This window comes from Cydia pomonella, chromosome 24, assembly GCF_033807575.1.
Source record: "Cydia pomonella isolate Wapato2018A chromosome 24, ilCydPomo1, whole genome shotgun sequence".
Classification (NCBI taxonomy): Eukaryota; Metazoa; Arthropoda; class Insecta; order Lepidoptera; family Tortricidae; genus Cydia; species Cydia pomonella.
Window position 1 is genome coordinate 1065270 of NC_084726.1, and position 13048 is coordinate 1078317.

Here is a 13048-nt window from a genome sequence, read left to right on the forward strand (position 1 = left end):
CAACACTGTTTGGCTTAATTCAATATGGCTCTGAACTTGTACGCATTGGTGAGTTTTGGTTGTCACCATGTCACCTAACGACAACTAAATAGGTGCGTCTAATAACTTAGTAGGTAAATAAATACTCACGGATTCGCGGGTGCAGCCTTCACAGCCTCCCCGGGTAGCACTTTGAAGGCCTCATCCCTCTTGGCCGACCCCGGCGCACTTCTCACCTCAACCACCACTTTACCACTCCGCGGACTATCTAACACACTACTCGATTGTCTAGACGACAAATCAAAATATCTGTCCTGTGCATGTATTAATTGAGTCACTGTAAATGCTGGCGATTCATCAGAGCTAGCCTTGTCTATTTGTGGTCCGAATAGGCTATCATCGTCTAAGTTTCTAAAGAATCTATCGTCTTCTATATCTTTAGACGGAGACGCGTTTAAAGATTGTTTAATAGTTATATCTAGCGACCGCTCGCCGCTGAACGCGTAAGGCGTATTAGCTAGTTCCTCCTCAATACTGTTGTAGCGGCTTCGGAATAATGACTGTGGTTCCCCTTCCACTTCGTATTTGCCTCCGAAGAGATCGTACTGTTGGAAGCGGGAGTTGATGGTGTCGAACTTGGGGTCGGTGAGGTCGGACCCGGATTCTGGTTTGGGGGTCGAGGAGGGGCTCATGTTGATGTGTAGGATGCCGTGCTCGTCGGTGTACTTGAGTTTTAGGGCCATTTTATAGCCGCGGCTGTTTATCTGGAAAAGAAAACAATTAGATTTAATTTAACTATTTTACATCAAATGATTTTTTAATTTAAATAGTTTTAGCGTTTGTTACAATTTTCTTTCTGTACCCCTAGTGTAAATTTAATGGACATCATAACGTGACGAACGCGTTTGCGTTAAGTCTCATTTTGTATAGGATTTTGAGTTTCCAAAACGTCCCGCTTGGCGCGCTCTTTCTAAATCCAATACAAAATGAGATTAAACGCAAACGCGTACGTCACGTTTCGAAATCGAATTTATTTACACTATGTTCCGTTTAATTGGGTTAACGATGACGGCCTGTACCTAATTGAGCTATTATCGTAATTATTACGAGTAGTAAACAGGTGTGTTGTTTACCTATGATATCAAAAAATTAGCATAATAATTAACTAGTGGCTTTGTGCTGCTGCTGTATATGTAGCATTTATGAAAAATCACCAAAAACAAAAACTTTTATTCTTTTATTTTTATTCTTTACCAAAAACTTATTCGACAAAATATCTTTATAATGATTGAACCTGTTTACAAAGTTTCATGACAATTGGTAGAGAAACTCGACCTGTAGAGGGTCCATCCGGACATTAAAGCATTTTTTAAGAAAAGGATTTATTCGGGTTGTTTTAGGAATTTTACTATCCTCAAACTATTCCTTTTGAAATGCTAGGATTCCCATGATGTCTAATATTGCGGGACAATAATATGTAAACAACGCAATGTAGTGCGTTTTTACTCAGATTTAATTTTGGAGGAAAAAAAATACCACTACTTGAGAGAACGGCTGTTCCATGTACACTTTACTAATAAATCGCTGTTCAAGAGCTTTATTCTTTTTTACAAGTCTTTCTTAAGACACCCCACCCCACAGGGTTGAACCGAAAAATATAATAATCCCACCAATAACATTTCCATGTAAAATGTTGCCAAGACCATAAGACTCTCACTGACAAGAAGTTATCAGGTCTCTTTTAGAGCCAAGCTTCTAACTCGATAGGCCCGTACTTCACAAACTCTACACCTTAGTCAAATATATGGCTAGGGACCAGACAGAGTTGTTTTTATCAATTATATTATTTAATATCATTGGTTTTGTTTTACGTGTTTGTATGTATCTATGTTTCATGAATATGATTTGCAATGCATTTGCAATATGACTTGCCGGATACCATGAAGTGTGCATAAAAATGACAATAGCTCACCTAAATTATGAAACAGTTCCGTCACTTAAAAATTATTCAGACAATCCTAAGATAGCTTCCACGCTTGTCAACAACAATAGCTTGAGTTTATCTTGAGATCCATCTTGAGATAGTTCTGTCGCCTGCATAACTACCGAAGAGACGTCGGTATGGGAGCATACAACCGATGTCGCTTACGAACGCTACCCTTAACGCTTCTGAAAATGCTTGGAAGCTGATTTCTGGTCCGATACTCCATGATATGATATGATATGATTTATTTATCTCACAATATACAATTTCACTTAAAACTACGCGTGGTAAATTCTTAGGAATTTATATTGTGATTGTCGGTTTGTCTTACTTTATATACATAAGAAAAACATGTGACAATTAATAATTCATTTATAATGACTAAAGTTTTTAAATTTCAATTGTATAAATAAATTCACCAAGAACGGGTCGTCATTAAGGTAGAAAATAAATAGTTACAGTTACAGAAATAATGTCACCATTAGGGTCGTTATTAAGCTAACAAAGAAGTAAATTATAGTAAATCTTAAAATACAGATGTCGACAATATGCTTACTCTTGTCTTGCTATGTCTTGGCTTAATAACTGACCGAGCGTTAGCAAAGGTCTACGTTTCAGCTTGGGCAAAAATACTATCGTATGACCGATTGTTCTCCTCTACAAGTCGCAATTCTTAACCGATTCTTATAAAATTTGGTGAGTAGGTTCAATGTTTTTTTTTGTCGATTCAGTTTTTTATTTTTTTTTCGCGCGTTGCGGCGGTGAGTCGTATGTTAGTGCTAGTCCTTAGTGACATGCGTCATTCTGCCTCGATGCGACTGTCGCGAACTAATTACCGGTCTGCTACTTCCAACAGTTTTATTTCTATTGTGTTTAACTTACCACTTATCTAATGATAAGAAAAGTCATATTATAATAGTTATAATAATTACACATTAGATAGATAGATAAATCATTTATTTGGCAGCTGCAAAAACACACAATATAAAGTTTAAATCATCATAAAGAACACAAATTATTACAGGAACAAAATAAAAATGGCACAAAAGAAAATTGAGACAACAAAATAGGAATAATTAATAAACAATAAAATAAAATAAAAGTACCTACCTACATACTGTGTGCGTTGCAGCAGGACAAAAGGGTCACGGCTCAGTGATACTCTTCTCTCTTTCGAGTAAAGCACTGGTTTTCTGCCGGAACCCAGGTCACAACAGATGTATAAAATGAGGGTATGTGTGTGTTACATGTTTATAATATACATATAAGTCGTATGTGATAATAGATAAGTCGGCAAGGGGGTGAACAGTGTGTAGGCCCCCTAGTTCTCGTGACTGCCATCTCCACCATGTTAGATTCTGAAATCTGCGACCAAAAAGCCATATGGAATACCATATGGAATAAGCAACGACAAAGGGAATCCTGCTCCACCATGATACACTTTTTACTAGGTAGTACGGGAATCAGATGACGCTTACTCAATGTTTCATTGCATTTGCGTTAAAAACTTATGTGTACAAGTTATTTCCAATGATAAAGTTCACCTTGTATAATTTATTACTTGTAAGAGTTGTGAGCTATCATGTAGCCATATAAAGTTTATGTTTATTACATACATTTATTCAGTTTAAAGCTATCCTAGTGAGGTCTAGCCACTATTTAACAATATTGTCAAAACTCATCGTCCCAGAATTTTACATTTCAAATTATTAATTACATTACTAATTTTTTTTTTTTTTTTTTTTTTCTATTTATTTATCGAGTGTTAGCCTGTTAGGGAAGGTCTACCTTTCAGCCTGGGCAAAAACGCCGTATGTCCGTATGTTCTCCATGCAGGTCATATTTCTTAACCGATTCTCGTAAAATTGTGAGCAGGTTCGGTAGATAGATAAATTCTATTAATAACTAAAAATTTTGAATGTTGACATTTGGCCTAAAGGACTTAAGCGCCAGTAGGCTCTATGACTCTTAAGACTATTGTGAGTTCGCCGTGATAATGAACGAATCAACGAAGAAAGTATGTATTTAAAAAAAAAGCTTATCTAGGTCTATAGCTCAGATCCAGTAGTTAAATAGGTAAATCAATTTAGAAACAGCTAGGTCGTAGTATAATAATAATAATAATAAATATTAAGTATAGGACATTATTACACAAATTGACTAAGTCCCACAGTAAGCTCAATAAGGCTTGTGTTGAGGGTACTTACACAACGATATATATAATATATAAATATTTATAAATACTTAAATACATAGAAAACACCCATGACTCAGGAACAAATATCCATGCTCATCACACGAATAAATGCCCTTACCAGGATTTGAACCCGGGACCATCGGCTTCGTAGGCAGGGTCACTATCCACTAGGCCAAACCGGTCGTCAAATTTATTTATTTACAATAACGTTACAGCTATCATGCCAGTTGCCCAATACGATAGTGTAGCAAATATAAGCCTAGGTGCATAAATATAATTAATTCTAAGAACTATAACATATTAAAAACAAAGTGACTTTAATGAATTCATTCTCAGAACAATGGAATACATCAATCCGGGTAGCAACCTAGCAACATGATTGAGCGTGCGCAGGGCTCTCGTCCACGGAGCCACGCGCAGGTCGGTGCGCGCGCGCGGTTCGGCTAGCAGCGGCGGTCGGCGCCGGCGCCACACACCGTGGGGGCGCGCACAGGCTCACCGTGGCCAGTACCCCTGGGTTACTGAGGGCCTACCGCGAACTACGTTCGACGATTGCCTCTCTGTCGCACTTGTAAAATCGTACGTAAGTGTGATAGGGAGGCAACTCGTTGAACGTGGTTCGCGGTAGGCCTACTGATCCTCCCACGCAACAACTTAAATATATAGGATGCTAGAGCAAACTCCCAGCAAGTTATGGCAATGACAATGTAGAATTATTGTATTATATTCACTAGTTTTCGCTTCGGTTCGGCTCGCCTTACTGTTAGCCCAACGTTTATAAAAACCAAAATTCCTTTTGGCATCTCGGTACGACCATCATAAATCATAGCTAAATATTAAATGTGCAAAGTTGCGCGCGCGTCGATTAGAGTGCGCACGCGCCGTGGCCTGCGCACACTTGCCCAACTTCCGCCCACTTTAGATGTAGGTAGGTAGTAAGCAGCATCTTTAGCTTGCTATTCAGAAATAGGTACCTACATAAAGTAAACCTACATAGGTATAGTAAACACCCCTATGATGGGACTGGCGCCAGCAATGGGATGGTGTAGACAAATCCTGTAAAACAAGTGGTTACCATCAGTTTTTAAACACTGGCAACATTTTACCATAAAGCAGAGCAATAGAGCTACTTAAGTTTAATTTTTCATTAATATTTGTTAGTTTGAAAATTTAATTAATTAATTTTTCGGACTCGGGTATGTCCTTAAACTACGTCCAAAAGAGAGGTATGGGCATTGTGAATGTCATCTCGCTTTGTGTGGTAGGGCACAGCCAGTGGATGTCATTCCAGATCTACAGCAGAGCCCAACTGGAGAAGTACCTCCACCTTACAGAAAACAGCAGCCAAATAACACTAGACCCTACTCATAGTGTTGTGTTCCTGCCGGTGAGTAAGGTTGCCAGAGCTCAACGAGGGGGGGCGGGTTTAGGGCCGGCAACGCGCATGCAACTCCTCTGGAGTCGCAGGCGTACATAGGCTACGGAGACTGCTTACCATCAGGCGGGCCGTATGCTTGTTTGCCACCGACGTAGTATAAAAATAAAAATAATGGCGCTGTACATCCTATGGTTGGATAAAAAAAAAACCGGCCATATGCGAGTCGGACTCGCGCACGAAGGGTTGCGTACCATTATCTATAAAAACGGCAAAAAATTACGTTTGTTGTATGGGAGGCCCCTTAAATATCTTCTGTTTTTTAGTATTTGTTATAGCGGCAACAGAAATACATCATCTGTGAAAATTTCAACTGTCTAACTATCACGGTTCATGAGATACAGCCTGGTGACAGACGGACGGACTGACGGACAGCGGAGTCTTAGTAATAGGGTCCCGTTTAACCCTTTGGGTACGGAACCCTAAAGATATAGTTTTAATTTGTTAATTATATTGAAACCAATTACAGCATCTTCCATTAAATACATAGAAAACATAAAGGACGAATTGGGACCGTGCGAAGTGCGTGGTGGGGGTAAGTAAAGCGATCCCAGCGCATAAGGTGGTAAAAATTTGAACTAACTGCGGATAGCGTCTTTAACATTTCGTACAATTATATGGCTCGAAATGAAACTTTGATTTACGATTACTCCTGAAATATTCATTTAAATTGTGTGGTGTAAGGGACCATTGTAATCTGTATGAAATGCTTAATATAACTAACGTATTTATTTTGATAATTGTTAATAATGTATCCATGTAAATAGCTTTGCAAATGCCACATATTACGTGATCTTTTTCTAGAAGTTAAGAATGGATATAGTAAGTTATCCTTAAAAGATAGACATTTCACATCGCGGACTTTTTTGTAGACCTATGAATGAGAAACAACCCCACCATACATTGTGTTGTTATAGCTCAAACGCCGTTACTATATGTATCCTCTGTGACGTCACGACTCTATCCGATTTATTCAAAAAGAAGCCAAAAAAACCTCCGGTGATTTGTGCACAAGCTCTAAGGTGTTATTACACGTAGGTGAGCCGGTCCGTAAATCCAAAATCTCTACCTAGGGCTGTAATGTATTTTTTCGTCACACTTGCTAGACGATGCGGTCCGTAAATCCTAAATTTCGACATAAGATTGTAATGTGCGTACGAAATAAGGCAGAAGTTTTATTTTTTCCTTATTTTTCTCCTCGCAAGTGAGATGGAGATTATTGTGTGTGCCACGCGGGCGGTACAGGAATTACGAACTCGTGTTAATTAAGCCTTCGCCTTCGGGCTTCAATTCACACTTGTTCGTAATTTCTTGTTTACCGACAATGTACTAAGTATTACCTACCACTAATCTTGTATAGTACAATTATGTCTAATACATAAAGTTAGGTTAGGTCTTTCGTGTGTCGTCCTTGCGTCCGTCCTCGAACGTAATTATACCAACGTGGAATAACCTAAGAGGGTTGGAAATATTTACATGCTGTGCTAATGTTGAGGTGGGGCGCCATTTTTAGCGATGCTATCTTATAGGGACCGTGCGCGTTGGAGGGTCTGCCATCTTGTGGCCTGAATCGGAACCATAAACATGCACATGTACACGTCACGTGTTTTCTTGTGCATAGTAGGTTCTGCCATCTTGTAGGCTACATCGGAACAAAAAACATCACATTTACGCCTCGCGGCAAAAATCTGACGGCTCCTGTGCTGCCTCCTACAGTTCATGCACGCTCCCTATAACCGAAGAGGCCTATACACACGGTAATGCAGGCAGCAAGCAGTTGACATTCGAATGTCATCTTTTTGCTGCTGCTGTCGCCTTCCGATATATATGTCATTTTATAAAAGTTTGAATGTAACGTTTGCTGACAAAAGGCCTAAGGTAAGATGTGGTAAGAGAAACACAGAGCTTACTTGTTTATGGACCGTGCACCAGTATAGGGATGATGATACATGTTGAATTTTATAACAAAATCTAGTAAAATAGATAGCAAATGAGCAATTTTGTCGACCGGTTTGGCCTAGTGGGTAGTGACCCTGCCTATGAAGCTGATGGTCCCGGGTTCAAACCCTGGTAAGGGCATTTATTCATTAGATGAGCATGGATATTTCTTCCTGAGTCATGGGTGTTTTCTATGTATTTAAGTATTTATAAATTGTTTATATATTATATATATCGTTGTCTAAGTACCCTCAACACAAGCCTTATTGAGCTTACTGTGGGACTTAGTCAATTTGTGTAATAATGTCCTATAAAAAAATTAAATAAAATCATCGCAATAATGTGGATATTTAAATAATATATGGAAATTATAAATAAATACAGGACCTGAAAGTTTCACAATTTTAGGGGATTTTACTTTAAAAACGAATAAAATAAGGGTACTGTTCGATTCCTTAAATTTTATCTAAAAAAACCGGGCAAGTGCGAGTCGGACTCGCGCACGAAGGGTTCCGTACCATTATTTATAAATACGGCAAAAAAATTATGTTTGTTGTATGGGAACCCCCATTAAATATTTATTTTTATTCTGTTTTTAGTATTTGTTGTTATAGCGGTAACAGAAATACATCATCTGTGAAAATTTTAACTATCTAGCTATCACGGTTCATGAGATACAGCCTGGTGACAGACGGACGGACGGACGGACAGCGAAGTCTCAGTAATAGGGTCCCGTTTGACCCTTTGGGTACGGAACCCTAAAAAAGATTGTATAGCAACTATACCTATCAATGTATCAATATTATTTATATATGTTTGTTTATGTTTGTGTATTTCTTATCATTGTATTATGTTCGTACATGTACCTAATTGTATCATCTATTTCTCATGTTTTCGCACCGCCTACAAGTTATCTGCTTTGCCTAATGGTTGACTGGTAGAGAATGCCTTATGGCATTAAGTTCGCCTTTTGTACAGTGTGTTTTCTTATGTGCAATAAAGATTAAATAAATAAATATATAAGTATCTAAACGCGATATTTCACCGACAAAATCGCAACTTTCTTGTTTTCCATACTTCAAGTTGGGCTCTCAGAGACATGACGTGACGATCAGTTATCGTTTTGGAAGGAGCGTTTCTCGAGTGAAGTATGACTGTCGGACTTTGATTATCACTTCTGACTTTCATATTCCTTTAATGCAGTGGTTCCCATATAGACATTTGATCCTAAAAACAAACCTGCTGGGCTAAGATGGTTGGCTTTTTATCATTTGTCACCATGCCTGTCACGTTCTAACAAACGGACATAGTGACAAGTGATAAAAGTGGAACCATGATGCCGCCGCTGATCGATTGATACCAATAATAAAAATGTGTCAACTCGCCTATTATTGGTCAGTCTGACTTTACGAACATTCCTACTGTATGTTTCGCTAACACTGGGGCTCCGTTTTTAAAGTTTTTAAACTCGCCCATGCCATCCTAGAACGCGATTCAGATCTAATAACTTAATACGGTTTTGACGATCGCCTTGATGATTCATTTCGCTTTCACCAATCAGCGCGTGCGATCTTCAAGGTCATATCAAAATAAGATCAAAACCGTAACTAGTCGCAGTGGGGCGACGCTCTTCCTTTCGGTCATTCTCAGCTCCGTTCGGCTCAGTATTGCTCCGAGCAATCACGACCACAGATAAGATAAAGACTTGAATTTTGATAACCCTAAATAGCAGAGGACAGCATGATTCGTCTGAATCGCTGTCAAACTTCGGTTTTGTAGGAAATGTACAAGGGTGTGTGTGTGTGTGTGTGTGTGTGTGTGTGTGTGTGTGTGTGTGTGTGTGTGTGTGTGTGTGTGTGTGTGTGTGTGCGCGCGCGCGTGTGTGCGCGCGCGTGTGTGTGTGTGTGAGTGTGTGTGTGTGTGTGCGTGCGTGCGTGCGTGTGTGCGTGCGTGTGTGTGTATTTCTGTACGGTAATACTATTATTTATTTTGTGCTAGTCGCTAAATAAGAATCGAGCTCCTGTATGCGGAACGCCAGAATAAAATTAAAATGTTTCGCCTGCCGTGACTCTATGCAGGTTAGAACATTATAATGTTCTTTAGTTAAAGTAATTGGTAGGACGTTCTTAGCATTTTGTAGGTTTTTGTACATGTTGACATGTTCCTTAGGTTAGGTTCCTATTCATAAAAACCGGCCAAGTGCTAGTTGACTCGCGCACGAAGGGTTCCGTACCATTACGCAAAAAACGGCAAAAATATCACGTTTCTTGTGTGGGAGCCCCCTTAAATATTTATTTTAGTGGCAATAGAAATACATCATCTGTGAAAATTTCAACTGTCTATCACGGTTCATGAGATACAGCCTGGTGACACACGGATAGACGGACGGACGGACGGACAGCAGACTCTTAGTAATAGGGTCCCTTTGGGTACGGAACCCTAAAAACAGTGTAATAAACGCGGCGGCGGACCAAGCCAACTGCTCCGTGATCGTAAGTGCTAGAAAGCTGCAATTTGGCATGCATACATAAATCATACATTGCAACAGTATGGAATATTTTTTTTGGGTACTTCCCATACAAACATTTTTTACTTTAACCCAATGGTGTGGGGTATCGTTGAATAGATCTTTCAAAACGGATAAGGGTTTCAAAATAATAATAATTTTTGATGAAATTAATAGTTTTGGAAATCACTCCGTAAGAAAAAAAAAATGTGTCCCCAAAATATGAACATAATCGTAATACAAAAGCTTAATAAATACTTTAAATGAAAAATAAGCGAATATGATCGGTCCAGCCGTTTTTGAATTATTGCAAAAAGTAAAATGATTCCCATCTTTTCCCACGTCATGTATGGCGGCGGTCACGTTGGGCAGGTACAAATGGGAATACATCGGAAAGCACTAACGGATGTCGAATTTTGCATTTTGCGGTACCTAGCGGGGCCCAGGCTCCTTAAAGATGTAACCGTCTGTCTGTTACTTCCTCACGTCTGACTGACAATGGTAACCACCAACCACCGGCCGACCGGTTTGGCCACTTTGGCCTAGTGATTTGTGTAATAATGTCCTATAATTAAAAAAAAAAGTAAAAACCAGTGTCATAACAGGTCGTGAGACTATTTAAGAGGAAGACTATTTAAGTTTCTCCATACAAACGTAGTCCCCATTTTCCTCTCGTAGTCTCGATTTTTTGATGAATATTGAGAAATCAAGAGTTTAATGGCCTCATCTAAAGACCTCGTTTGTAAAATTTCACTTACCCCCCTCTTTGCACAATGTACTATTTTATATCAGGTGTTACAGACAGTCCCCTATGCGCTGGTGGCCTAGCGGTAAAAGCGTGCGACTTGCAATCCGGAGGTCGCGGGTTCAAACCCTAGCTCGTACCAATGAGTTTTTCTGAACTTACGTACGAAATATCATTTGATATATTTATCAGTCGCTTTTCGGTGAAGGAAAACATCGTGAGGAAACCGGACTAATCCCAACCAGGCTTAGTTTAACCTCTGGGTTGGAAGTTGGAAGGTCAGATGGCAGTCGTTTTCGTAAAAAATACTAGTGCCTACGCCAAATCTTGGGATTAGTTGTCAAGCGGACCCCAGGCTCCCATGAGACGTGGCAAAATGCCGGGACAACGCGAGGAAGAAGAAAAGTTACAGAGAGTCCCCTCTTCTGTCTCCAAGAAGAGACAGCCTCTAAGCGGAGTGGCTCCATACAGGGCAAAACATCTCAGATCTCCGAGAGATCTGACCGAGGTCCTACTCAACATCAAAGGTTTGATAGGATTCCTTGAGGAGTTGGGCTGGCAGGTTGCAGCCAAGGCAATAAACGCCGGCATCTAATTAAATGGATGAAGAATAGCCAGCCAAGTAATTGATGAATCGTGTCGTGTCCTACACCTAGTCATTTGTTAAATTGGAAATACTTAGATGAATATGATGTTCGGTTAGCTTAGGTTATTGTATTTATTTATTTATTTTAGGTAAGTATTGTTGTATTTATTTTATTTTATGTTATTTCATTTCTTTAATTTTTTTTAGGTTGCATTTAAATCACTTTGGCTAAGTTAACCAGTCGTTTACAAAGGGCTGACTTTCAATATGCCAAGTTGTAAAACGTTGAGTGATTCCAGTTCAATTAAATATCCGCCGGCGTTTAATGAAAAGCCTAGGTGACTAATTAGCTGACAAATTTAACCAGATGGCTGCGACAACGCCATATATATATATATATACAAAGATGGCTTGTAAACATAGACATACAATATAACTAGACAAGAAGTCGAGCGACCAGGGGTAAGAGAAAGACATATATGACGTCATCATGACATCATAATATGGGGTTACCATGGTCGCAAAAAATTACCCTAAAATGTAATAGGAAAACGATGCAACAAGTACTTAAATTACGTAATGAGTGAGTCGCCATTTTGACTCCCTAACTTGCGAAGTATCGCAAGAGAAATCGCGAACATAATCGCAACTAGTAGTCGGTTTATTTGTTTTTGTAGTAACTTGTAAATAAGCCTTACTTACCTATATGAAGTTTTGAGTTGATATAAGATTAGGTGATTGTTGGAATAAAAAGGATAAACTATCAAAAGAGGTAATTTCTTTATTCAAAACTTATATTATTATAACTGTACTTACTAGAAATAATAATTAAATGTGTCGTTCTCAAGTAAAAGGTACCACATAGTCGCTGACCATAAGGATACAATTTGCTTGCTCTCTATACGTACAACCTGTAAGAGCGTTCTTATGATAAGCGACAATGCGGTACCTTTTACTTGAGAACAACACAAATAAATTGAATATTAGGCCATAATTTGGTAAATATATATATATTATATAATACAAGCATTTCAAAATGGAAACAACCCTATTGCAGCGAAGGTTCTTGACGATGTGCTTGAGCGACACCTCATTAGATACGCAGTATATGATTTTAAGCTAACATGGTCATTTACATTAAAACTGTTACTTTTTTTTTTCTTCCTCGCGTTGTCCCGGCATTTTGCCACGGCTCATGGGAGCCTGGGGTCCGCTTGACAACTAATCCCAAGATTTGGCGTAGGCACAATTTTTTACGAAAGCGACTGCCATCTGCCCTTCCAACCCAGAGGGTAAACTAGGCCTTGTTGGTATTAGTCCGGTTTCCTCACGATGTTTTCCTTCACCGAAAAGCGACTGGTAAATATCAAATGATATTTCGTACATAAGTTCCAAAAAACTCATTGGTACGAGCCGGGGTTTGAACCCGCGACCTCCGGATTGCAAGTCGCACGCTCTTACCGCTAGGCCACCAGCGCTTACATTAAAAACTGTTACTTAAAACCGAATATTTATGTTTAAATAAAAAATCTTACGTGTTGCGCGTTGTACATACTGTGGGGGTCAAGAAAACTTTATTTACACATACACTTGTAACCTGTGGATCAATTATATGAAGTTCAATAATAGCTTCAGAATGCTGTTGAGACTGCCACGACGACGACGTGCACGAATGGAC

General features: G+C 39.1%; 1 protein-coding gene and 1 long non-coding RNA gene across 5 annotated transcripts in view; one reads left to right on the forward strand and one right to left on the reverse strand.

The window, feature by feature from the left end:
- LOC133531032 (protein stum-like) overlaps positions 1-13048 on the reverse strand; it is a 97344-nt gene that overhangs the window by 74457 nt on the left and 9839 nt on the right. For 3 of the 4 annotated variants that reach the window (XM_061869112.1, XM_061869114.1, XM_061869115.1), the window contains exon 2: positions 130-743. In XM_061869112.1, coding sequence (XP_061725096.1) covers positions 130-722 — 593 coding nt within the window. In that variant the 5' untranslated portion in view covers positions 723-743. Of the gene's footprint in view, positions 1-129; positions 744-1951; positions 2815-13048 lie in introns of those variants that run through there. The other variant, XM_061869113.1, reaches the window with a different exon arrangement.
- LOC133531052 (uncharacterized) overlaps positions 1-13048 on the forward strand; it is a 142804-nt gene that overhangs the window by 48472 nt on the left and 81284 nt on the right. The window lies entirely within an intron of this gene.